At 39.6% G+C, this 27827-nt stretch overlaps 1 protein-coding gene across 3 annotated transcripts in view; it reads left to right on the top strand.

The window, feature by feature from the left end:
* Positions 1-27827, top strand: part of SCFD2 (sec1 family domain containing 2) — a 434090-nt gene that overhangs the window by 146715 nt on the left and 259548 nt on the right. For all 3 annotated transcript variants that reach the window (XM_036765462.1, XM_036765461.1, XM_036765463.1), the window contains one exon: positions 19791-20040. In XM_036765462.1, the coding sequence (XP_036621357.1) occupies positions 19791-20040 (250 nt within the window). The remainder of the gene's footprint in view (positions 1-19790; positions 20041-27827) is intronic.

Genomic DNA, 27827 nt, shown 5'->3' on the forward strand with positions numbered 1-27827 from the left:
TACCACATCACAGAGGTTAGGGGTGTGGTGACCCAGTGATCTAGAAAATCTGCATTAAAATTTTTTGGCCCTCCCTTTGAACCAGAGAAGAAGTCTGAATTATTATGGTATTAAAAGATAAAATATGTTGATATTATGTAATACCATACATATATTTTATGCATTTCTGAGTTTTTAAACTTTTTCTGTGTCATCTGCTGGCCTTCGTGTGTCATCTGTGGCTTCCACAAAACTCCCCCAAATTCCCATTGAATTTTTTTATGCCAGCCAACAGTATATTTCAACTGCAATGGGGAAAGTCATGCTGTGGAAGGGATACCTGTACCTGTATTCTGCCACATTTGTTTACTTGTCTTGTCTCTGATATGTACTTTAATACACTAAAGATCTGAGATTTCCTTTGTGTGGGTACTCCTTCCGCCAGCGCAGGTCATGGTACATTGATGTATTGGAGGATAATCTTCATAAGTTGCTGTGGCCAAAAGCATTCATCTCACGGTGGACAAGCCTTTTGGTGATGAGCCTCTTGAGCCTAGCTTGTCTTGTCCCAGGACAACAGGCATAGCCCATTGCCAGGCTTGTCCTAAAAGTCCTCCTAGTTTTGAAAGACATGGCAGAGCTTCAGATGTACTGTACAGCCTTTGAGAGCCCAGAGCCACCTCTACCACACAGTGGAACATCAAAGCTAGTACTTTAGTGGAAGCCTTGGGCATGTAGTAAATTTTTGTTGAAGTCATAGAAGTAGAAAGCATCTCAGTCATCCTCTGACTTAAGCTTCTTCTTTTCCAGGTGAGGAAACTGAGGCTCAGGGAAATTAAATTGCCCATGGTCCTACAGCTAGATCTAGAGCTCCATGATTTTTGACCCATGGTTTTTCCACATCCCTAACCTTTTGAGAATATTGTGATGGAGAGCAGCCATGTTCACCCACAGGTACAAAGGAAAACTGTTAGGCTGAGCTGACCATTGGTCAAAATCAGGGTGATATTTCTGATATTCTTGAATGAATCTAAAAGTTTCTTGGATCAGTCAATTAGTTTATTAATGTATTAAGGTCTTGCTGCATGCCTGGCACTGTGCTAAGTGCTATACATACAAAGAAAGGCAAAAATAGTCTCTGTTCTTAAGAAGCTTACATTTTGAGGTGGGAGATGATTAATATGAATTGAATTGAATGATTTTCATGTTTGATTTTTCAAATTCCAAAGAATTTGACTTATTAATTTACTCTAATAGGAATTTTTTATTCTATCTGTTCTATAAATGTGCCTTTATTTATGTTTTCATTTTAATATGCCTTTTTAAACCCAGCAATGTTTTTTGGTTTTCACTTAAATAATTTGGAATAAATTATGGAATTTGTCTCCCAATGAATCTTTATATTCGTGTTCCAAGTCTCTTAAAACAGGAAATTCAGAAATTCAAAACATGCTGAAATGCATCCCTTTTAGAAGGCTCTGTTTTAAAAACTCAAGTTTATGGCTGTCCTGATAATATTTACTTCAGTGGAAAAAATGATAAACTCAAAAGATGGCCTGGAATCTTCCTTTTCCCTTAGAGTTGCCATTTTCCAAGACACCCTCATGGAAACCTATCAAAATTGGCCAAAGTGTACCACCTTTATCAGGATAAGAAAAATTGTCTTCACTCAGCAGAATGTGAAACCTCAGGCAACCCAAAATTGGAACTTAGTAAAAATTGTTAAAAGTCAGCATATTGAGATGATCTATTACAATTGATGAAGCTGGGGTCACCAATAGCAGGTCCCAGGAGCACTGCAAGCACACATGCATTTATATTGATGATATGGTTCTTTATTATGAACAAAAACATCCCAACTGTTGAGGAAAGGTCTTCTTTTTCACCTATAGAAGTGGAGGGGAGGAAGGCACTTTTGTTTCTCTCCATTTCCCTTCTACTGCAATTGTATGCATATTGACATTCCTTTCTTAATGCCCAGTATGGTTCTTTACTCGTTATCATAATCATCATCACTAACTTTTTTAAGCACCTTACAGGTGACAAAGTGACCCATATGCCTTACCTCATCTGAGTCTTGCTATAGTGCTATGGAATAGGTACTATAGGTATTAATAACCATCTTTTACTGATGAGGAAACTAGGACTTAGGTTGAGTGACTTGCATTTAGTCAAGCAGCTGAGAAGTATCAGGAGGAAGATTTGAACCTGCATCTTCCTGACTTTGTTTCCAGCACTCAATTCATTATACTGTGAGGCCCCATACCAAGCATTTAATCAATGTTTAATTGCAGTCATAATACTAAACAATTCCTAACAATATCATGCCACAGGACAGAGTGAAGGATAGAACCCTGTGGTGGTGCAGCATTAGGAAGCTCCTTTTAGATTGACACCATTCTCTTGTTCGATGCTTATTTTTTTTGTATCATTGACCAGCCAACTATGAATATATGTAATTTGACTTGTCCACATTTCTCTATCTTGTTCACAAAAATGCCATTTAAGTTACTGAATGAAACAATTTTCATCAGGTTTAGGTAACATAGAACTGTCTTATTTGATGCATCCTGGAAATTGATTAAGTGGAAAAAGTTGATTTTCCAAAGGTTCAAATAGCCTACTTTGGAATCAGAGATTCGTTGAAAATTAGTCCATACACTATGGAGCAAACATTTCACTACCATGAATATGCCCCAAGGAAGTTATTGATAAAAAAGTTTCTATATATACCAAAATACTTACAGTATTACCTTTTTGCAATATCAAAGTACTAGAAACAAAATAGTTATCCATTGATTGGGGAACTGCTAAACAAATTGTAGTACATGAATGTAATGGAATGTTATTGTGCTGTAAGAAACAAGGAATATGATGAATACAGAGAAGCATAGAAAAATCTATATGAATCCATATAGAGCAAAGTAAGCAGAACCAAGAAAACAATATACGACTACAATGATATTAAATATTAAGGAACAGCAACCACAGAACAGTTAAAAGTGAATGTTGTAAAATTACCGAGAATAAGCATGACTTCAAAAAAAGAAATATGAAAGACACTTTCTTCCCCTTCTTAACAAAAATGGGAAGCCCGTGGATGTGCAAGATTGCATAGATTTTCAGAATTTTTTGATGTTATTGATCAGCTTTGCTGATTATTTTTTCTCATCTTTTCTTTTAAAAAATAATTTCTTTTATAAATGGCTTTCTAGAAGGGGAAAAGATAGGAATAATACTAGGAGAAATTTATGAAATTTAAAAAAAAATCAATGAAAATTAAAAAAGAAAAATTCTGCGGACCCTTAGAGGTTGTTTAATCCGTCTTTCTACTCATCATAATCTTTATGGTAATGAAGAGCTTTCCCTTCTTTGAAGGCCACTCATTTTATTGCTAGGAGTTCCAATTGTTAGAAATTTCTTCTCCTTTGGATTATGCTGAAGAGGATGTATATATATATATATATATATATATATGTGTGTGTGTGTGTGTGTGTGTGTGCGTGTGTGTGTGTGTATGTATACATGTATATACACACACATATATATATAACCTCTTTAGCATAATTATTAGAATAATTGAATACAGTTATGATTTCATCTGCATCTTTCCCCCACTAATTCAAGATATCTCTTTTCCAGATTAAATATCTCTAGATCTTCAACTGAGAAGCTGGTGACCAGGGGAGAAAAAGGCTTTGAGATCACACTATATGCAAATGGATCATGGGAAATTGAGATATTCTTAGCTTAGAGAAGAGAAGGCTTTAGATGGAGATGCCAGCTATCTTCAAGTATTTGAATAACTATCACTTGTATGTGGGATCAGGCTTGTTCTACTTGGCTGTTGTGGACAGAACTAGAAAAACTAGGAAACTTCACCTATTTCTCTAAGGAGCAAATTAGGCTTATTTAAAGGAATAACTCATGGACCCTTAGAACTATCCAAAAATGGATTAAACTGCCTCTATAGTTACTGGATTCTCTCTCACTAGAAATCCTAAAGCGAAGGCTAGATGACCACTTGTTGCTTGTGTTGTAGGTTGGATTCTTGATCAGGATTAGTTTGGACCAGAGGGCCTCTTAGGGCCCTTCCAACTCTGTAGTTTATTACGTGATGTAAAGAGACACTAAGTATTGTATTAAAGGTAGAACTGGTGTAAATGCTATAGTATCTCAAATAAGATAATGCTGAATTTGGTGACTTGTAGATGTCAGGGTCTGCCTGCCAGATACTGATGCTTCTCTTTTCCATGCTTGACCTCAGTCAGATTTTCCCACTAAGTGTTTCTAGTTCTATTGGAACTCAAGTGAATTGGAAAGAATGGTAGATTTGGAGTAAGAGGAACAAAACCATGCCCTACTCATTCATCTGTGTGACATCAGGGAAGTTATTTCCCTTTACTGCATCTCAGTTACCCTCAGAATGAATAGATAGGACTAGATTACCTTGAAAACAGAGGTATCAAACTCAAGGCCCACAAAACTCTCAAGTGTGGTCTGAAACATATTAAAATCTAATTGGAAAATGTTTAACAAAATTAATAAAAATACAATAAAACATAGATAATATTATTTTGTGCTTTTCTAAGTCAATGTGTGACCATCAGGAATCTGTTTCTGTTTGATTTTGATGCAGCTGCTTTCCATTCTCCTTCAGCTCAAAATCTGTAATCGCTCAATGGAGGTATAGCATGGCTTTGGTTGTCTATGTTAATGATAACTTATATTTTAAAATATTTCACAGCTTATAAAACAGTTCTTTTCATAAACCAAAATATGACTTCTTGTAGGAAGAGAGGAAATCACCATGTAGTTAGTTGGTCCCTTCTTTTAAGAAATGAAAGATTTACCTCCATACTAGTTCTAATAACAAGTGTTGTTTTTTTAAGTTGTAATTTTTATTTTGAAAGGGAACATCTTGGTGTTAAAAATCCCATCTTTCAGGATCCATTTTGTGTGTATTCTTAATTGACCTCTCCTGGCCCTCCTTCCTCTTTTTAAAATGCATATATTCCTAGCAAGGCTAATACATCTTGGTATAGAATAAATTTATTGTTTATTGAATTGGGAAAAAAGTTTGTTGTATGGAGAATATAAAGAAACTTGGGAAGATTTTTGTGAACTAAGGAAGAAGGAAGAATGTAGAGCCAAGAGAACAGTATATACAATGACCATCATAATGCAGAGGAAAACAACCCTGAAAGACAATTTGAATTTGGACTGATGCAAAGAATGGTGAACTTGAGGGAAGTACTGATGAAACATAGCATTTTCGTATCAGTGCAGAAGTTGTAGATTATAGATATAGAAGTACATATTGTAAGACATGGTTAGTGTGTTGATTTTTAACGGTACTTCCTTGTAATAAGGGAGTAAGGGTTCTGTCATAGGATGTTAGCTATTCAGGAAATGACAGCAGTATAAAAAAGTATCAATAAAACATTGGGAAGGCAGGGGGAGAGAGAGAGAGAGAGAGAGAGAGAGAGAGAGAGAGAGAGAGAAAGGGGAGGCGGGGAAGGATAGGGGATGATAGGGAATGTGTTGAAATATCACTTCAGATTGCTTTGTTCCGATTTTAATGTCTGATTTAAGCTTGCCTTTTTCATCCCCAACACCTCTTATTCCTTCTTTGTTTCTTTCTTTGACTCTCCCCTTCCCCAGTACTAAGCAGTCATTTGTCTTTGTTCATCCTTTAGATCCTTGAAGTTAAATTCCAGCACACCTTGGGAAACCAAATATCACATTCACCACTGGGGCAACTGCAGTTTGTATTTCTGCCTTCTCATATGTCCCCCCAACCTGCCAAAATGCAGACCCTGTGCTGAAGTCAGCAAAGTGACATCATTTAATTTCTCTGCTGAGAGTTGCAGAATAGTTGTTCAGTCCAGGATTAAAGAGGAGAGAGAAGAAAGGAAACAAAAAAAAAATCTTCGTCTAATAATGAATCTTGGGAAGGAATGCACTGTTATTAGTGTTAGCATTTGTGAAGAATGTGACCAAAGAGAGAGTAAATTGAGTTGGCTCCTATTGGAGCAATGAGTGTGAATGTTTTTATGGAGGCTTTGGAAAGCTTAGCATTGACCTGTTTTTATTATTTTTATTGGCTCCCTTGATGATAGACAAACAGAGCTAACCTGGGGCCAATATAACCAGCAGGAAATTTAGGTCATGGATAGTTACATTTTAAAAACTTGTGTTTTTAGGTTCTGTTCAATCATTGTAATTGATTGATGATAGCATGGCAAAGAGAAGCCTTAAATCATTCGAGATGGCTGGAGAATGACCACCAGCTAGCGAGTTTTGTTGGAGGCACATTTCTGAGCCCCCCTGTGGAGTTCTTCTCTGTCCTTCGAAGAGGTGCCTTGTCCCTTATTTCATGCAAGTTACAGCCCAGCTGGCCTGTTTACAGAAAATAGCCTTTTAAACTTGGCAGCTCTGTTTGAAGCACAGTGTAACATCGTTTCCCAAGAGATAGGGAAAAAACATTCCCCGCAAAGTTCATATCCTGAAAAGGCATGTACGTGTTTTAAACTGAACAATTTATTATAGCAATTGAAAGTAGTTATTCCTTTCCTTCTTTGAAAATGAGGACTTTCCTTCTCCCTTTAGCATAAGGTAAGTGTAGGTTGACTAGATCAAGCATAGTGGACTTCTCGCTGTGTATTCTTCTGTGTCTGCTTTGCCAAATATATTGGTCTCTAACAAGAACTTTTACGTATGTTTTCCTCTTTCTCCTAGCACACAGTAGAAATAAATTGTTATAATGACATATGTGATGGGGAAGTTATTTTATGGAATCCATTCCCATCTCCCTCTCTCACCCTCCGGGAATTCTCTGCAACATGAATACAAAGTAGTAGACTGTTCCAAACACCTGGAGGTGGGGGAGGCTTCTGGAAACATTGAGGTCTGAACATTCCATTTGAAACAGGGTCTAGCCTAGAGTGACTGTGTGTGGATATTCCTCTATGTGCCACAAGCAGAGATGTTTTCTTTTCCTTCTCTCCATATTGGGGCCATCCTTCTTTACTCTCTCATTTTTAAAAAAAATATGTATTTCATGTTTTACCCTGTAATTCTTTCATGTCCTGTTCCTGTGGCCTGAGGTTGGGAGTGTGTTAGTAGTCAGGTGCTTCAGGAGCAGGGATAGCCAGTGCTGAGGGGTTCCAGGGAGTGAAACCAAGAACATATGCTGAGAATACTAAAGCTTGAGTTTTGAAGGATTGACTAGGCTCAAGATGGTGCAGGGATGATAGATATGATGGGGCTTGCCTGGACATAACTTTCTTGTAATGGCAAATGCCAGGCTGCTACACCCTCTGTGGCTTTTTAAGTCATGCCATCTAACACCTCATTGTTTTCATCATCCCTCGTGCCCACACTGTGCTTGGCTTAATCCTCCCATCCCATTTGCCCCAACCTGAACCCTTGCAGCCATCTTGCCCACCTTTCTGAACCCATGCTTCCTTCAGGCATCTCAAATTCAATGGGTCCCAAATAGAACACATTACATCCCCTCAAATTACCACCTTCTCTGCATTTCCTTGTTTCTCTTAAGGATATCACTATCCTTCCAGTCCACCTGGTTCACAGTCTTGGCATTATCCCATTATCCTCAGCTCTAATCACAACATTGTCCCTTCAAAACTAACTCTCTCTCACTCTCTCTCTCTCTCTCTCTCTCTCTCTCTCTCTCTCTCTCTCTCCCTCTCCCTCTCCCTCTCCCTCTCCCTCTCCCTCTCCCTCTCCCTCTCCCTCTCCCTCTCCCTCTTCCTCTCCCTCTCCCTCTCCCTCTCCCTTTCCCTCTCCCTCTCCCTTTCCTCACATGGCTAACACCATAGTTAAGGCCCTTATCCCCTCTCCCTACTACAATTACTTTGGTTTTAGAGTATCTATTGTTATTTATTCAATAAGCATTTTAAGTGCCTACTATGTGCCAGGAATTGTGGTAACTGCTCTAGGGATAAAAGAGCAAAAACAAGATAGTTCCTGCCCTCAACAAATGTAAATTCTACCAGCACTGAAGGCCAAATTGCTCATGGAAGTAAGCATCCTTTAGTAAGGGTGTCTTGTTTATATATGTATGCTGTAGTTAATCTTCTTGTCCTTACTTTCCTATTAAAATTACATTTTCTGTGGTCACCTTCTAATCCTGAAATTCAGTGTTTTTTTCTTAGTCTTCATTCTTCATTCAACTTTCTGTAGCCTTTGATTTTTTTAAAATTAAAAACATTTTAAAAATTGACAAAATATATTTTTTCTCTCTCTTGTCACTTCCTCCCCTCTCCCACATTGGAAAAATAAATAAACCAACAAACCCTCTAACTAATAAGCAAAGTCAAGCAAAACAAATTCCTACATTGGCCGTGTCCAAAAAAAGTTTCTTTTTTTCCCCCTTTATACACCAACAGTAGCTAACTCAGTGCTGGACATAAAGTAGATGTACGATGAACTGTTAATGATCTGTCTATCCTCAGTTACCACATGACAAGAGAGTATTATTGTCTTCTTAATTTTTCTGGTCAGAGTTGTTCTATGAGAGTACTGTGCTTGATGAGTGTTACCGAAGAGCAAAAAGTGAGTAGCTGTGGGCATGGCTAGTTTCAGGAACAAGTTTTAAGGAGCTAAAGTTTATTTTTGGCATCCCCTCTGCTGCCCGAGTCCTCTTCTACTGAACTTCCATGAGCTACCTTCCCATAGATGTCCAGAGCCTTCTCACTGTTCTCTGGTCTTCCAGGGCTATTCACTGATATTCATCCTCTGGGCTTTTTCACTTTTCTCTCTAGCTAAACTTTCATCTCATTCCTTCAGGGTTCTACCCTCTGAAATGTGAATATGGCATGGGGTGGTGAGGGAGGTAGTCTAGACCTGCAATTTCTCTGACATTCGGATATAGATAGAAAAGTCAAACAGTTCCTGCTCTAATTTAATAGGGGAGAGAACACACATGGAAGGTTTTAGCTGCAAATCAGATGGAAAGGTCCCATGGTCCTTAGAGTACAGTCCTTTCCTTTACTGCCATTTCTGATGTACAACCATTTGACGCTGCCCAGGGACTTTCTTTTCTGGGTCTTCAATAACTGTGACTATAGCACCTGTAAGAACAGTCACTAGGCCACTTCTTCAGAGGCATCGAGTCCCAGGATGGTGGCCGCAGGTATTATACTGGCAGCATTGCTATTCCTAATGTTCTTGGGTTTCCTGAGCTGTCCTCATCAGGGTCTGAGGAGAGATGGTGGTCAAGATGATATTGGGGGTCTGACTTGCCTGTCTCACAGGGGCTCTCATTTCTCCCTCAGGGTGGCTTCCTGTTTCAGCTAGGCTGACTTGTCTGTCCTGTGTGTTGCAAATTGGTTGGCAGTTTGTGGGGGTGACTGGCCTTTTCTCCACAAGAGTTGTTTTGCTAGCTGATGACAGTGAGGTCAGGACTGGAAGCAAATCTGGTGGTTTAAGGGGCCCTGCTATTCCCAGAGCTCTTGGATTGAGGGCGCTAGGCTATCTCCATCAGGGTCTGAGGCAGGGGTGGGGAACTTTTGACCTCAAGGCCACATGTGGCCCTCTAGGTCCTCAAGTGCAGCCATTTGAGTTCACGGAGGCAGTAGAAGCCAAACAGGTGGCTCAGCAGGAAGCAGAGAGGGCCAGATTTGTAGTGGAAAAGGCTGAGCAACAGAAGAAAGCAGCCATCATCTCAGCAGAGGGTGACTCCAAAGCGGCCGAGCTGATTGCCAATTCGCTGCCCACTGCAGGAGACTGCTTAATAGAGCTTCGTAAGCTGGAAGCTGCAGAGGACATCGCATACCAGCTTTCCTGATCTCGGAACATCACCTACCTGCCCTCTGTACAGTCGGTGCTCCTCCAGCTTCTCCAGTGAGGCCTGTGGCCCCACTGATCCTACCCCACTCAGCCATGATCTAATCCATAGCCTTTTCCCTGTCCCCCCACCCAAAATCACTGTGAGATTTAATGATTTGGCTTAAGCAAAGGAAATAAAATTAAAGTCATTTTGGGATCTTGAAAAAAAAAAAACAATTTTACAGAACACCTCTTAATAAAAGGATTTGTTCTGTAAAACTTAGACTCAATCAAAAGGCTGCACCCAAGGACCTATAAGGCCACATGTAGTCTCAAGGCCACAGGTTCCCCCCCGGCTCTGAGGGAAAATGATGGTCAAGTGACAGTGGTGGCTTGATTTGCCTGGCATATGCTAACTCCTGTCTCTTCTGCAGGGTCCTTGATGCTGTAGTTAGGCTGTCTTGCCTGCCATTGTGACTAGGGAGATGGCCTCCAGACCAGGAAGATCTGGGTCTGAATCCTGCCTCTGACATATACTGGTTGTGTGACCTTGGGGAAGTCACTTAACAACTTAGCCTCCTAGGCAATTCTCTAAGACTGTTAGTTGCAAAGAAGGTGTGGCCTGCATTGGTAGAAGGAATTTCATCCCTCAGGAGTTCCCAAGGCCAAAGAAAATACAGGTCTAGGTATGCAGATCCTATTCCTATGTGCCAGACACTCTGCTAAGAACTGGAGATAAAAAATACAGAAGGGACAACTCCTGCCTTCCAGGAGCTTATATTCTGTAGGATTGGGTGGCCAGGAAAGGGTTGAGCCATAGGGTGATTGATTAGCTCACCATTTCCAGAAGAAATGATTTGATCACCATTCCTCCAGGCCTTTTGATGAGAGAAACTGGGTCAAATGAAGAACCAGGCTCTAAAATGTTGAAGTCTGAAGTTGATAATGATTAAAAGGATTGATTAAAGGAGACAGGGGGCTAAAGGACATTAGGCAAGTCTCATAATCTTTTCAGGCCTCAGTTTCCTTATCTGTAAAATAAAGAAACTGTACTAGATGGCTGCCTAGGTCCCTTCCATCTCCAAATTCCATGCTGTCCAGGCATGATGATATCAAGAACGAAGTAAACAAAAGCAGGAGATTGCTTAGGCTGCTTCTTTTGATTGGGGGTCAGGGTTTGGGGAGGCCAAATCACCTGTAGTGTTTCTCCAGGTTTCTGCCTGTGTGCTTAGCTATATGTGGTGAGGACGCTAAATTAGTTGGTGCAACTAAAAACAAAGAAGTAATGTTAAACTCTATGAAAAGAGAAAAGGAAGAAGAGGAAGGCAGAAACTACTTGGAGGAGATAACAGCTTTTTCTCACTAGAGATCTTCCTGTAAAAGTTCAATGACCACTTGCTTACTGGAGATATTTTTAAGGGAAATCCTTGTTCAAATGGGGGTTGGATTGGGTAGCCTATGAAGTCACTTCTAACTGAGATTTTGTGAGAATGTGGAGCATGGTGTGTGTGTGTGTGTGTGTGTGAGAGAGAGAGAGAGAGAGAGAGAGAGAGAGAGAGAGAGACAGACAGACAGACAGACAGACACAGACAAACACAGAAAAGCAGAGACACAAAAAAGAGATGAGATTTTAATTAGAAAAACCTTCTGATACCTCTCAGTTATTCCACTTAGGCAGTATCCTACTTTTCCTATATGTAGGGGTGGCATTAAAGATTTGGGAAATGGTATCTTAAATGAAATTACAGTGATCTTGACACCCAGCAGCTTCATTCATATGAGAATCCATTATAGTTTGGCCCAGCAGACTCTGTGGTTATGTAACCCAAATGCAAGCTGTGGGTCCTACTGTCTGCCCAGGTGTAATATGACTCATTTCCCTGTAATGCTCATGTATAGGGCCTTTCTACATGGCCAGGAAGTATAGGTCTGACTAAGCATCGTCATTTTAATGTCAACCAAAGGTACTACTTTTCTAAAGACCATATGAAACTGACAAAGAGCTCTTTGTATGAAGATATTGGGACTTGTTCAAAAATAATAACAGTCTCAGACTGCAAAATAATCAGAAATTTTATCACTGTCAATGGTCTTCTCACTCCAGTCAATAGCCTTGTTGCTTTAAAATGAAGAGGTTAGAGGTTAATCCCAGGTATTATGAGATCTCTGTCTGTTGTCTCTGTCTCCCTCTGTCTCTCTCTCCCTCTCTCTCCCGTCCCTCCCTACCTCATTCCCTCCCTCCCTCTCCCTCACCCCCACCCCTCATCAGCCTAGGTTCTTTTTCTGACCTTACTGGTTAACTGTTAGCAGCGAAGAAATGAAGTTCTAAGAAGTGACTTTAACCTCAGGATTTCCAGGTTACATCTCTACAAATTCATCTTGTTTAGAAACTGCTAATTTTTAAATCCTAGAAAGTAGAACTGGCTATCAAACAGTCACTCACTACACACTTGAATTTTCCCTAGTGATTTTTCCATTCATTTCTACTGGACTATAACGGGGCAAGGAGGGAAACTCATTGTCTCTTCTGAGACTGTGTGACCCTCACTAAGGTATTTACTTCTAGGTGCCACATACCTTACTTAGTTGTTGTTGGGAAAGTGCTTTATAAACTTTAAAGCACTATGAAAACATCAGTTACTGCTATAATTAGTGGACGCCTCTCATTTGTGACTATCCAAAAGTGGGATGGATTTCAATGGCTGTTAGTGCTTTCTCCATCACTGTAAATCTTCACATGGAGACTGGAGGACTATGTTGCTTTACTAACTATAATAGAAGGAATTAATGCTTAGATATGACTTGCACTAAGTAACCTCTTAGGTCCCTCCCATCTCTATGATTTCTTTCTTATCCTGATTTTATTCAGAAGAGCACAGCTGATGAGAAAGTTCAGTCAACAAGTATTTCTTAAGGACTTACTATGTGCTAGGTCATGTGCCAAGTACTGAGAGTACAAAGAGACAAGCCATAATCCCTCCTCTTGAGGAGTGTACAGCTGCCGAATGGAGAAGACAGAATCTCTGTGCTGCCTATTTTAATGCATTATTCTTTTTAAAAATTTTTTAAATTTTTATTATTTATTTAATATTTTTAGTTTTCAGCATTGATTTCCACAAGATTTTGAATTACAAATTTTCTCCCCATTTCTACCCTCCCCCCACTCCAAGATGGCATATATTCTGATTGCCCCATTCCCCAGTCAGCCCTCCCTTCTGTCACCCCACTCCCCCCATTCCCTTTTCCCTTACTTTATTGTAGAGCAAGATAGATTTCTATGCCCCATTGCCTGTATATCTTATTTCCCAGTTGCATGCAAAAACAACTTTTTTTTGAACACCTGCCTTTAAACCTTTCAGTTCCAAATTCTCTCCCCTCTTCCCTTTCCACCCACCCTCCCTAAGAAGGCAAACAATTCAACATAGGTCGCACATGTATCATTATCTAAAACCCTTCCACAATACTCATGTTGTGAAAGACTAACTATATTTTGCTCCCTCCTATCCAGTCCTCCTTTATTCAATTTTCTCCCTTTACCCTGTCCCTTTTCAAAAGTGTTTGCTTTTGATTACCTCTTCCGCCATCTGCCCTCCTTTCTATTGTCCCCCCTTTTTTATCCCCTTCCTCCTTCTTTCCTGTGGGGTAAAATACCCAATTGAGTATGTATGTTATTCCCTCCTCAAGTCAAATCAGATGAAAGCAAGATTCACTCATTCCCCCTCACCTGCCCCCTCTTCCCTTCCAATGAACTGCTTTTTCTTGCCACTTTAATGTGAGATAATTTACCCCATTCTATCTCTCCCTTTCTCCCTCTCTCAATATATTCCTTTCTCATCTCTTAATTTGATTTTTTTAGATATCATCCCTTCATATTCAACTCACCCTGTGCCCTCTGTCTATATATGTATATGTATATTCCCTTCAGCTACCCTAATTCTCATGAATTACACACGTCATCTTTCCATGTAGGAATGTAAACAAAACAGTTCAACTTTAGTAAGTCCCTTATGATTTCTCTTTCTCATTTACCTTATGCTTCTCTTGATTCTCTTGTGTTTGAAAGTCAGATTTTCTGTTCAGCTCTGGTCTTTTCACTGGGAAAGCTTGAAAGTCCTCTATTTATTGAAAATCTATATTTTGTCTTGGAGCATGATACTCAGTTTTGCTGAGTAAGTGATTCTTGGTTTTAATCCTAGCTCCATTGACCTCCGGAATATCATATTCCAAGCCCTTCGATCTTTTAATGTACAAGCTGCTAGATCTTGTATTATCCTGATTGTGTTTCCACAATACTCAAATTGTTTCTTTCTGGCTGCTTGCAGTATTTCCTCCTTGGTCTGGGAGCTCTGGAATTTGGCAACAATGTTCCTAGGAGTTTTCTTTTGGGGATCTTTTTCAGGAGATGATTGGTGGATTCTTTCAATTTCTATTTTACCCTCTGGCTCTGGAACATCAGGGAAGTTCTCCTTGATAATTGCTTGAAAGATGATATCTAGGCTTTTTTTTTTTGATCATGGCTTTCAGGCAGTCCAATAATTTTTAAATTATCTCTCCTGGATCTATTTTCCAGGTCAGTGGTTTTTCCAATGAGATATTTCACCTTGTCTTCCGTTTTTCATTCCTTTGGTTCTGTTTTATAATATCTTGATTTCTCATAAAGTCACTAGCTTCCACTTGCTCCAATCTAATTTTTTTTTAAATTTCTTTATTTATTTTTAGTTTACCACACACGGTTCTACATAGTTTTGAGTTCCAGATTTTCTCCCCTCCCTCCTCCCTCCCTCCCCAAGATGGCATGGAATCTCTCCAATCTAATTTTTAAAATAGTATTTTCTTCATTGGTCTTTTGGACCTCCTTTTCCATTTGACTAATTCTGCCTTTCAAGGCATTCTTCTCCTCATTGACTTTTTGGAGCTCTTTTGCCATTTGAGTTAGTCTATTTTTTAAGGTGTTATTTTCTTCAGTATTTTTTGGGTCTCCTTTAGCGAGTCATTGACTTGTTTTTCATGGTTTTCTCACATCATTCTTGTTTCTCTTCCCAATTTTTCTTCTACTTCTCTTGTTTTTCCAAATGCTCTTTGAGCTCTTCCATGGCCTGAGACCAGTTCATGTTTTTCTTGGAGGCTTTTGATGTAGGCTCTTTGACTTTGTTGACTTCTTCTGGGTGTATGTTTTGGTCTTCTTTGTCACCAGAGAAAGATTGCAAAGTCTGAGTCTGAATCTGAGAGCATTTTCGCTGCCTGTTCATGTTCCCAGCTAACTACTTGACTCTTGAGCTTTTTGTCAGGGTATGACTCCTTGTAGAGTATAGAGTACTTTGTCCCCAGTTTTAGGGTCCAAGTGCTGTTGTTTTCAGAGCTACTCCTACAAAGCAAGCTCTGCCACACCAGCATTCCTTCTCCCCCAAGAACTGCCAACCAGGATTGCACCCTAGATCCAGGCAGGGCAAAGCAGGCTTTGTACTCCCACTCCAATCTGCCACTTAATTCCTCCCACCAGGTGGTCTGGGGTCAGAAGCAACTGCAGCTGTAGCTCTGGAAGCAGCCTCAGAGCTGCATCACCTCCACCACCCCTGTGGCATGGCCTACTGCGAACTCCTTTCCCTCTGTCCCAGCAGCTTTTCCTTCTCTGTCTTCGGCATTTTTGGGTTGAGAAATCTGGTAACTACCACAGCTCACTGATTCAGGACACTACACCTGTTCTGCCCAGCTCCCAGTCTGCTTGGTCCTGGCACAGCCACGCTGGGCTCTGCTCTGCTCCGCTCCCAGCTCCATGCAATAGACCCTTCCCAGTGACCATCCAGGCTGTCCTGGTCTGGAGCCCTGCATCCCTTTGCTATTTCATGGGTTCTGCAGCTCTAGAATTTGTTCAGAGCCATTTTTATAGGTGTTTGGAAGGACCTTGGGAGGAGCTTAAGCAAGTCTCTGCTTTCTAGCTGCCATCTTGGCTCCGCCGCACCCCTCCCCCCCACCGCCCCAATGCATTATTCTTGAGAACTAAGCGTGAAGGTAGTTGTTGCTATGGTTTTAAAGAAACAGAAGTTCTGTCAGTATCCTCTCACTCTGGTAACCCCGGGACGAAGCCCCAGTGGTCCCATGCTCCAGACCACCATCTGTCCCTCACAGATGGTCATCTAGACTTTGCTGATGTCCTTCCAGTGAGAAGAGGCTTACTCTCTACCAGCCAAGCTTGTTCCGTTAGTGGATGGCTAATGTCATCAGAAAGCCTTTTCTTATTTCGAGCCTTATTTCTAACTCCCACATCCATTATCAGAAAAGGAACTAAATAATGGCTAGAACTGTCATCTCTGTAAATTTCTTGGCTTTGCACCAGTGCCATTCACAGCTTTGCCATGCAATAAAACTATCCATTGACAAGATGCTATTTTGCTATCTCCCATCCCAACAGTAATTTAAAGAAGTCAGAACAAAGGGTCTACACAGTAGGCACCATGATTAGGTTGTAAAAACAGGAGTTTTAGCATTCTTGGTTTTACATTTGGCTCTATCCCTGATTCCACTTTTTTAAGTAATTTCTTTATACCCACATTTCTATAAAGTTGTATGTACATCTTAATGTGCCCACAGGAGCCTTGTGCAATGTTAAAATAGGTGAATGAGTATTCTTTATAATAATAAATCCTTAACAGAGTGCTGAAAGGTTAAATTCTGATACTTGAGAACATGGATTCTGACCAAATTATTTTTTTTTATTCTCTCATTCCTTAATAACTCTCCTTCCATGAAAGTTGGAGGAAATTTTGAAGGTCTTCATGGGGTTTTTGGTGTGTTATAAACCTGCTTTTCAAGAGTGGGGATTAAAAAACTAGAGGCTGGACAACCTTAAGCCAGGGAGGTTGTAAAAGTGGATTCCTTTTAAATAGCAATAATAACAATAGCTAGCATTTATATAGCTTTAAGATTTCTAAAGTGCTTTACAATTGTCATGTCATTTGATCCTTACAACAACCCTGGGAGGTAGGTGCTGTAGTTATCCCCATTTTACAGATGAAAAAACCTGAGACAGACAGAGGTTAAGTGACTTGCCCAGGCTCACATAGCTAGTAAGCATCTGAGGCTAGATTTGAACCCAGATCTTCCTGGCTGCAGTCAGGGAGCTCCACCATTTAGCTGCTTCTTTAGGTAGAGGCTGGACTACACAGCCCTCACAACTCTGTTCTCTGATTGGGCGAAATCATTTGGAGAAACAACATATTATAGAGAGTAAGAGGCTGACCCTGAAGTCACAGACTGACAAGGTGACTGTGGGTAAGTCCCTTCCCCTCTGTGTCTCAAATAGCTCTAGGACCATGAGTGACTGAGGAGCTATTGATCTGCATTTGCAGAAGGAGTTTGCATATTGACAATTTCCTTCACCTCCCAATGGAATAATGAGTCAGTGATAGGGGTGAAAGCAAAAATTAAGGAAACTCACTTTTTTGGGTCTTTGTATGCCCAGTGCTTAGCACAGTTCCTGTTATACGGCCTGCTGGGTGTCTGAGTGGATAGAGCGCTGGGCCTAAAGTCAGGAAGACCTAAGTTCAAATCTGGAGTCAGACACTTACTACCTGTTTGACCCTGGGCAAGTCACGTAACTCTGTCTCAGTTTTCTCATCTGTAAAATGGAGATACTTATTCCCTTGATGCAGCCATTGCTGCAAACATTTCAGAAGCTCCCATTGTGGTTGTGAGGACCAAATGAACCAGTATTTGCAAAATGCTTAGCACAGTGCCTGGCACATAGTAATTGCTATGGACATGTTAGCTCTTATACATAGTAGGCACTTGACTGATTTCAAGGCCTCTGTTTTAACAAGCTAAACACATAGTCTCTTCCTTCTGAATCATTTTTGGGAGCTTATGGAACAAAGGAAGAAGACATGAATATATCCCATTCTAACTACTTATTGATGGGACAGTAATTCTAGGATGGGTATCTTCAGACTGATTGTTTCTCTATTGTCTTTGAAAATGAGGTTTGTTCTTAGTCATATGGCTCATTATTGCATATAAACTGTATTGTTTTCTTTATCCCTTTTGACTTTATTCTTTCAGACCTAACATTTTGCTTTTGTGTGGTACAGAAGGACCATCCAAGAGTTTAGAGAATGAATGAAGTTCTATAGAGTATCCCCTCATTAATTTTATTGGAAATGCATAAAAATGTTAATTAACTGTGGTAGTATTTTTATTTTTATCATATTGGCATGGCCTAGCCATGAGCACTAAATATTCCTCTAGCTATTTAAGTTGGTCTTTATTTCTTTAATTGAATCTATTCAAGTCCTTTGTGTGGTTTGGCAAGTTGATACCCAGCTATTTTATGCATGTTGTAGTTATTTGGAATGGGATTTCCCTTTCTATTATTGATTTTTGGGTTTTGTCATTATTATACAGAAATGCTGTTAATTTTGATTGATTTATTTTGTTGCCTGCATCTTTGCTAAAGCTATTGCCTCAATTAGTGTGTTTGCTGATTTTCTAGGATTTTTCCAACTATTTACCATTTTCTCCTTAGCAAATAGGGATTGTTTTATCTTCTCTTCATCTGTCTTTGTGACTTTAACTTCTTTTATTGCTATTGTAGCATTTCTAGAACTACATCACATAGTAGTGAGTAGAGTGAACATCCTTGCTCCACTCCTGTAATTTATTGGCAAAGGTTTTAGCGTGGACATGTTCTAGGTGTCTAATAGGCAGTTATAGAGGCAAGACTGAGATCCTAAAGAGGTTAGGCTTGGACAAGTGTATTTGAGCGTCATCTGCACAGGCAAATCTGCTTCAGAATGGTGCTTACTGAATGGATGAGTTTGAGGAGCTTCACACTTATTCCCTTGATGCAGCCATTGCTGCAAGCAGTTCTGAAGCTTATCTTTTGAAGCTGCCTTAGAGACCACTTTCTGAGCTATGCAAGAAATATCAGTGACTTTTCTTAGTAGTTACACTTGTTTTTTTAATCACAGGCAGTATTATCTGGCTTGACTACCCATCTTTAATATCTTTTGGTTGTTTCCAAAAATCAGACCCACCCTCAAAGGAAGATTTGCCACCACTTAGAATATCCCTGAAAACATGCAGCAAGCTCTGAAGTCTGTTACAAAAGAGGGGTTTCAGCAATGTTTTGAGCAGGGGCAGCACAGTGGAAATAAATGTGACCTCCCACATAGTGTCTCTGAAGGTGCCAATACTCATTTGATTGTGTGACTTATTAAAAGAGAATCAACTCCGTGATATTACTTCTTCATCACATCTTGAACCTATTAAACTATTTCAAATTTAAATTTTTCATTGTTTAAATCCTTATGCTTTTAATTTTGGTTTCTTAACATCATCACAATTAAAAACAATGTTAAATATTTAGCCAGATTAGCCAGTTGAGGGAGGAGTGCTTTAAAAAAAAAGAAAAGAAAAGACTGCCCAATTTCCTGCCAATATCTTCTCCATGGCAAAAGAAAAACAAGTTTGGACAGTAACTGTAAGAGATTTGATTTCCAATTGTGTGTGGTTTATGTGGTGTAGAAAAATGACATTTATAAAATAGAGATGTTCTTGTAAACTTTTTGAAAATTTAGGATTATTTTTTCATTGGTGTGGGCAACTCCCAGTGAAGAACCTTCCTCTAAGGAGTCAAATTGACAACTGCTCTACACTTTATGGTCCTAGACAGTGGTGTGGGCCAATTGTGCAGGGCCACATAGCCAGCATGTATCGGGTGTTGGATTTGACCCCAGATCTTTCTGACTGGGAAGTAGGTGATGTAGTGGGTGGAGCCCTGGACTTGGAGTCAAAAACCCCAAATCCTGTCTCAGACACTTTACTTTCCTCATCTGTAAAATGGGAATGATTATAGCTCCCACTTCACAGGATTGTAGTGAAGATCTGTTGAGATAATACAGGTAAAACACTTAAATACTACTCATGTAAGTGATAGGTATTTATATAGTATTTTAGTATTATTATCATTTCTACTCCTTGTGGCCTCTCTGATGTTATAAATTCCTACCTCTTTATTTCAGAGTATTGGGGAATCATCGATGTCCAATGTACTGAATCAGTTGCTGCCCATAATTAAGTCTTTTAGCCAGAGGACCAGTGATGACTACAGCCCAGAAGACCTTTTGGTCTTGCTAGTGTACATTTATTCGGTTGTTGGAGAAATCCCAGCTGACAAAGACCTGGATACAGCTGAAGAAATGGTGAAGATGGCACTGACTGTGGTCTTCTCAGAAGAACCCAATTTGTCTCCTTTGCTGCAGAACGTTTTAGGTGAGTGTTTAACCATCAGACAAGACATGAACCCCACAGATCCCCCAAACCCAGAGTTATTTCAACAAGAGTACGCATTTCTGTAAGTCTGTTTTCTTAGATTTATCTTAGTTCTAATAATGTTCTGCTCTTTATCAACCATATTTTCAGATCATACTTTCATCAGTTTTCCCCCCAATACTTTTGAATTGAGCCAGCATTTTGACAAATTTTTGCTAATGCTAATTATATTACCAACTACTTCAGGTGTTCTGAGATAATATTTATCAGACTTAAATATTAGAGAAAAAATAGCCAGTTTCCATATATATGTATGTATGAATGTATGTTTGTATATTTTAGGGAGGCTTATATATACTAAAATATATGCACTGGCACCCTACGTGTCATACTCTATTCAATTTCTCTACTACTTAAAAAAATGGAAGTGTCCCTGCTACATTCAGGTTTCTCCAGAAGTAGGCAGTGCAAAGATTCTGAAGGATGTGTCTCATTGGGAGCCATTTTTGCATTTGTTTTAGCTTGCATTTCCGTGTCTTCTGTTGCTTATTATTTTACCATTAAAAATGAAAATATGTTGAGTTCTAGGATAAGAAGTCAATTGAGGTAATGAATTCATAACAGCTTTTCCTGAGAGGGCAATCTTCACTACTTAGCACAGAGCCTTTTTTTTTAATCCATTGTTTGGATTTGTTTGGCAAACAGTCGTGGAATTTAGTCTCTTGTTAAGGTGTGCTGTATAAAGTGCAGGATCATGTACTTTTGTGTTTATTTGCCAATGTAAATGAAGACAGTGAGCTCTAGAGGACAGGTTTAAAATGGTTTGTACTAGGATCAGCACAGGAAGGGCATTTCCTGAAACCTCGTTGGATTAGGCACCTTTAACTGCAAAATTTGTTCCTAAAATCCATGATTCCAGAAAGAGACAACTAAGGACGGCATGTTGTAGTGCAGACTATTGTGCCCGCTGTTCTCAGGAGTGGATGTTTATGTGCTATTTCAGAAGCACCAGGGTTGTTCCCATTTAACATATGCTAAAGGACCACTTTTTCATCCTTTTATGTTGATCACTGCTTTCAGTTATTCAGCGTATTTGTATTTAAATGTAAGTACCTTTTCAAAATGATCCTGTTGAAGAATATTTAGAATAAGGAATTCTCCAAGTCAGGTAAGTAAAAACTGAAAATGTAAAAGTGTTAAAGGAGGTTTGGTTTTTTAAAATTCAATGAAATCTTAATAGCATTGTTCGAAGTATTTGGTTCTATGTCCATAGTTTTACTTTTATTGTGCTATTAAAACTAGATGGAGAAGGTCAATGACTTAACCCTAGCCTAAGTCCCTCTACTGCTTTAAAAATTTAAAAGAGAAAAAGCCCACTGACACAAAGAGAAGAAATGAGCATGCTGTATGGACTCAGTCCAACAATGAACTCTATCTTGAAAGTGAAAATTTTACTTGGACAACATAGACATAGGCGCTGACATACTTTTGTTGAAAAATTTAATCATAAAGGGAACCAGGGATGAAGTTTTCATCCACAGATATCTTGTCACTGAAAAGAGAATTTTAATTGCAGCTCAGGATAGAAGTAATGGAATAGATTTTCAATCAATCAACCAGGAAACATTTATTAAGTGCCTACTGTGTGCCAGGCATTGTGCTAACCTCTGGGAATACAAAAGAGGCAAAAGACAGTCCCTGCCCTCAATCTAATGGGGATATAGCCAAGTGGATGAAGAATGCCTGTAGTCTTCACCACAGGTTCTTAACCGTTTTTTTTTTTTTTTTTTTTTTTTTTGTCATCAGCCTCTTCGGGACTTTAAAAAGCCTATGGATAATGTTTTTAAATGCATAAAATAAAAATACATAGGATTACAAAAGAAGCCAATTATATCAAAATACAGTCATGAAAATCTTTTTTTAAAAAAACAAGTCTACAGACCTCAGGTTAAGAACCCCTAATCTAGACAGTGTTTCAAAATTTGATGTTCTGTCAATATGTATATGTTGTATATGGCCCCAAATTGAATAAGAAGAGAGTAGGCTGGATTCTTTTGGGGAAATTCTGCAATGTTTTTAGTGACCCTTAAGTTTCTGAAACAAAAAACTTTTTTTTTTTAAATACTGGTATTCTTCTGGTGATACTGTGTGTCTTTGAATCATGAAATGCCAGAGTCTTTGAAAAATCAGAATTATAAGTCACCCACAGGGCATTGGAGAGAGACATGATGTATATATAGACTGCAGCATTGTTACCAATTAAAGAATTGCATTCAAAAAGTAGCATAAAAGATGCCATCTAAAGGATGTATGACCAGGTAAACAGATGGGCTAGTCATAGAACAAAAATGGAAGATAACAGATGAACTGTCTGTATTCTCCATGGGTACCCCTGTAATGCCAAGAGAAAGGGCCCTAGCGTGTTATATGAAGCCCCTGGGGAAGATTTTCCAGAGGATATGAATAAGATTTACACAGGATAACAAGGTACAGATGCATTACAGTTTGCACCATTGGCGGGACTCTATCTTTTTATGTGTTTTAGTAATTTAAAATTTTTAAAAATTTAATAAAAATCTATTTATCTCCTCCCCCTCTCAACACCTTGAGAAAGTTGTAACAAATACACACAGTGAATCAAAATAAATTCCTACATTGGCCATGTCCAAAAAATGTCTCCTTCTAAGCCCAAAGTCCACCAATAACCTCACCCCCTCCCCCTGCCCATTTGTCTGCCAGAATCATGGACCAATCCATTGAACTGGGAAAAAAAGGGGGTACTATTAGAGAAGCTTTAAACTGCTTAATTATGTTTACATAGATAGTGATCACTGCCACTAGTGTCAAATGTGGGTCATGTGTCATATGTATGTGTCAGTGTGAAGATATCTGTTCTTTCATAGCAATGTGACACAGTGGACAGAGCACCGGACTTGGAGTCCGGAAGACATGAGTTCAAATCCTGCCTCAGACATTTACTAGCTGTACGAACCTAGGCAAGTTACTTAGCCTGACTCAGAATTAATTTCCTTATCTGTAAAATGAGAGACTTGGATTCAGTGGTTTTTAAGCTCTCTTCCAGGTCTAAATCGATGATCCTGTGGTCCTGTAAGGACACTCTAACCATGTGTCGTAAAAATAAAAATTTGAGGTAATAACTTGAAATGACTATTATATTGCTACCTTCTTGGGAAAAACTGAAATTATGCTATTTTTTCCACTCTGTACATGATCTATTATAAATGTGAGCTAAACATTTCTTACCTTCGCTTGATGTAGCTGTTGAGTAATGAGTGTAGCGGAGGGCTATTTTAATATGTTGGACAATAAAATGAAATGTAACAGCTCCAAGATTTCTCATGGGAGTGATTTAGAGAAGACATGTGTTCTTCATTAATGTTTCCAGCAGAAATCTTGGAAATCAAGAGGAAAATACCCTGTTACACCAAACAGTGTCACAAACTATAATGGAAAACAACATTTTATTTTAGCAGATTGATTTTTTTTGGCAGCAAAATGAGCTAAGTGAAAGTGTATTAACAAAGGGATGAATCAGTTATTAGCATGCCTTGGTGATGGAAAGCTAATCATAGTGACCTTGGTGATAAAGCAAAACCTCTGATCCTTACATGATGGGATGAAGAATTTACCGCGCCCTCCCCCCGATCCTCAAGTCCGTACTCCAGAACCATGTGTGTCTTCTGCATAGTCATGGTTTTTATAAAGCCCTCTTAGTGCTGGAATGGAATCAAGTTGGCATTGAAGTGTGTGGAACATTCATGCTGGTGATGGGAGGAATTTTCTAATCCCTCTGCCAGTTACCACAGCAACATCCTGTTGTACTGCCTAGCCACAAGTGATGCTCAGGGGCTGGGAACAGTTCCTCTAGGGATGGATTTTTGAAATTTTGAAAAATGGCCTTTTTAAAAGCAAAAAAATTAGCATATAGAGGGAAAGAGGTAAGTTGGGGAATAAGAGGAAGAAAGGAATAAGGAGAAGGAAAAAAGCCTTAAAAGTTTTTGTTGTTGTTTGTTTTTTAATCTTTTACTTCCTTTGGAAAGGTGTATTATTTTAATGTAATGGCTGACTTTAAGGCACAAGGGCCTTAAGTTAATCTAGAGAAACGTCCTTGGGCAAGTGTTCATGAAGGACATTTTTCTTTCTTATGAAGATTTTTAAGGCAAACCTCTATCAATAAGATGAACAAAGAGCTCACAATGTGTGTCAGGGAAGATAAGAGCTTTATTTTTCTGATGAGCTGGAAGTAGTGAACAGCAGTAGTATTCTTAGATGGCCTCTGCTTGACATTGCTTTTTAGGGAAGACAAAACTGCCATAAACAAATCACTGAAAACAGATTCTTGCTATTATCAAGTACTATATCATAAATATTTCTAAAACGGTTTTCAATCAGGGAGTGGCCCTTAAATCACTATGAGGGTATTCTACAAATTAGTTTTAGAAAAAGGTATTTCATTTGAGTTCAGCAACTATGAAGCACCAACTATGTGTAAATTACCATGTTCAACAAAGATGAAATATAGACAAAACATTCATTTCAGCCTCAACAACTTTGAGGTAGGTATTTATAGATATTTTAATTTCCATTTACAAATGAGAAAACTGAGGCTTAAGGAACTTAAGTGACTTACCCCATGGTTGCCCATCCAGTTAAGTGTCAGAAGCAGGATTTGAATCCAGGCAGAGGAGTGAAGGGCTGGGGAGGGAAGGATCCATTGTAGCCAGAAAGGATCAGGAAGAACTTCACGAAGGAAGAGGTATCTGAATGGAGCCAGGGAGCAGCAGATGGAAGATGTCCATGGAGGTTACCCCTTCTTCTTCCATGTCCAGTAAAGAGTTTCTTCCTTCTGAGATTTCTCACTGATTTTCAGGCCACCTTCACTGTTCTGTGCTTACCCTTCCTAGAGCTCTTTGGCACTCCCCACATTGCTTCCAGAATCAGATGGCTTCTGGCAGAGAATCTGGGTCAGATAATAGGTAGGTGGATTAGGTAGGCAGTAGTAACGAAAGTAGACATTTCAAAGGTAGTATTAACTAAGCTTCTGACTTGCAGATTTCAAAGGAAATTCTAATTGATCATGAAGATGATTTTTAATGGACGTTGTATCTATCTATCTACCTACATAGATGTGTGTGTGTGTATGTGTGTGTGTGTGTGTGTGTGTGTGTGTATATATATAGCGGACATTATATATATATGGACATTATATATATTTGTATATATATTTTTATGGACATTAATATGTCTCTGCCCATCAATGTACCTTCTTTATACTCTGGCTGTGATATGTTGTTGTACTGGTATTTTGTATTGGTTCTTGTATTGGTATTTTCCCCAACAAATGAACTTTTCATGGTCTCTTGAGTGTCCACAAACTAGTTGGAAAACTAGCTTTTGAGGACAGTTCACTTGGCTTCCTTCCCCCTTCTCCTTCTCCTCTCCTCATTCCCTTTTTCCTTTTCTCTCCCCTTCCTCTCCCCCCACCCCAACACATATACCAGGGTGTCTCCCTCTCTTTAAAAAGAAATCATTCCAGGTGAAAACCTATGCTACTTCAAAGGTGAGTACTTGCCAACTTTGATTTTTAAACATTTTTTTCTTGTAAAGAAAAATGAGGTCATTCAGTCCCTCTCCCTGCTTCTATACAGGGCACAAGTAAATCATTTCAGACAAATGGATGTCAATCTAAATGTCAATTCTAAATTATCCCTAGGGTAGGAGATTCAAAAGCTTCTCTCAGAAGTATGTTCAGCAATTTCAAAACTCTTATAATGAAGACATTACTACTTAAGTTGGACTTACCTTTCCCCTCTTAACTGAGCATCCATCCCTTAAATCAGTAACCCTGTCTATTTCAGCAGGATCTCCATCATCTCAATTACCCAGGCTGAAAATCATAATCATGTTTGACTTGTCCCTCTACTTCATCTTCCATATTGCGAGTCAGTAATCAGATCCTCTAAATTTGTTATCTTTAAAAAAATTATTGGAGCCAAGATGGCGGCTGGTAAGCAGGGACTAGAGTGAGCTCCGTTACCGAGTCCCTCCAAAAACCTATTAAAAATGGCTCTGAACCAATTCTAGAACAGCAAAACCCACAGAACAGCAGAGGGAAGCAGGGCTCCGGCCCAGGACAGCCTGGATGGTCTCTGGGTGAGGTCTATTCCACACGGAGCTGGGAGCTGGGAACTAGGAGCTGGGAACGGAGTGGAGCAGAGCCCAGCCTGAGCGGCGTGGACCAACCAGCCGGGCGGAGGGGGCCCTAGCGCCCTGATTCAGTGAGCTGCGGCAGTTACCAGACCCCTCCACCCACAAACACCAAAGACTGCGGAGAAGGTTAGTGGGAAAAGCTGCGTGAGTAGAAGGAGTTCGCGGTTCGGCTTCCAGCACCGGGGGCAGCGGAGGTGGGGCAGCTACAGCTGTTGTTACTTCCTGCTCCAGGCCCACCTGGTGGGAGGAATTATGTGGCGGATCAGAGCAGGGGTGCACAGCCTGCCAAAGATCTAAGCCCAGTCTGGACTGGGGGTCCTTGGGGAAGGAGGAGTGCGGCTCTGACAGAGCTGGCACCTCCCCCCCAAACGTAGAACATAGAACTCGTTAGTCTACAAGCAGTCATACCCCACTGAAAAACTCAAGGGTCAAGTTAGTTGGTTGGGAATATGGCCAGGCAGCGAAAACGTGCCCAGATTCAGTCTCAGACTTTGGATTCTTTCTTTGGTGACAAAGAAGACCAAAACATACAGCCTAAAGAAGACAACAAAGTCATAGAGCCTACAACCAAAGCCTCCAAGAAAAACATGAACTGGCCCCAGGCCATAGAAGAACTCAAAAAGGATTTGGAAAAGCAAGTTAGAGAAGTAGAGGAAAAATTGGGAAGAGAAATGAGAAGGATGCCAGAAAACCATGAAAAACAAGTCAATGACTTGCTAAAGGAGACCCAAAAAAATACTGAAAAATACGCTGAAGAAAACAACACCTTAAAAAACAGACTAACTCAAATGGCAAAAGAGCTCCAAAAAGCCAATGAGGAGAAGAATGCCTTGAAAGGCAGAATTAGCCAAATGGAAAAGGAGGTCCAAAAGACCACTGAAGAAAATACTACTTTAAAAATTAGATTGGAGCAAGTGGAAGCTAGTGACTTTATGAGGAATCAGGATATTATAAAACAGAACCAAAAGAATGAAAAAATGGAAGACAATGTGAAATATCTCCTTGGAAAAACCACTGACCTGGAAAATAGATCCAGGAGAGATCATTTAAAAATTATTGGACTACCTGAAAGCCATGATCAAAAAAAGAGCCTAGATACCATCTTTCAAGAAATTATCAAGGAGAACTGCCCTGATATTCTAGAGCCACAGGGCAAAATAGAAACTGAAAGAATCCATCGATCACCTCCTCAAATAGATCCCAAAAAGAGATCTCCTAGGAATATTGTCACCAAATTCCAGAGCTCCCAGATCAAGGAGAAAATATTGCAAGCAGCCAGAAAGAAACAATTTGAGTATTGTGGAAACCCAATCAGAATAACACAAGATCTGGCAGCTTCTACATTAAGAGATCAAAGGGCTTGGAATGCGATATTCTGGAGTTCAATGGAGCTAGGATTAAAACCTAGAATCACCTACCCAGCAAAACTGAGTATCATGTTCCAAGGCAAAATATGGACTTTCAATAAAATAGAGGACTTTCAAGCTTTCTCAGTGAAAAGACCAGAACTGAATAGAAAATTTGACTTTCAAACACAAGAATCAAGAGAAGCATGA

This window comes from Trichosurus vulpecula, chromosome 6 (assembly GCF_011100635.1).
Source record: "Trichosurus vulpecula isolate mTriVul1 chromosome 6, mTriVul1.pri, whole genome shotgun sequence".
NCBI lineage: Eukaryota > Metazoa > Chordata > Mammalia > Diprotodontia > Phalangeridae > Trichosurus > Trichosurus vulpecula.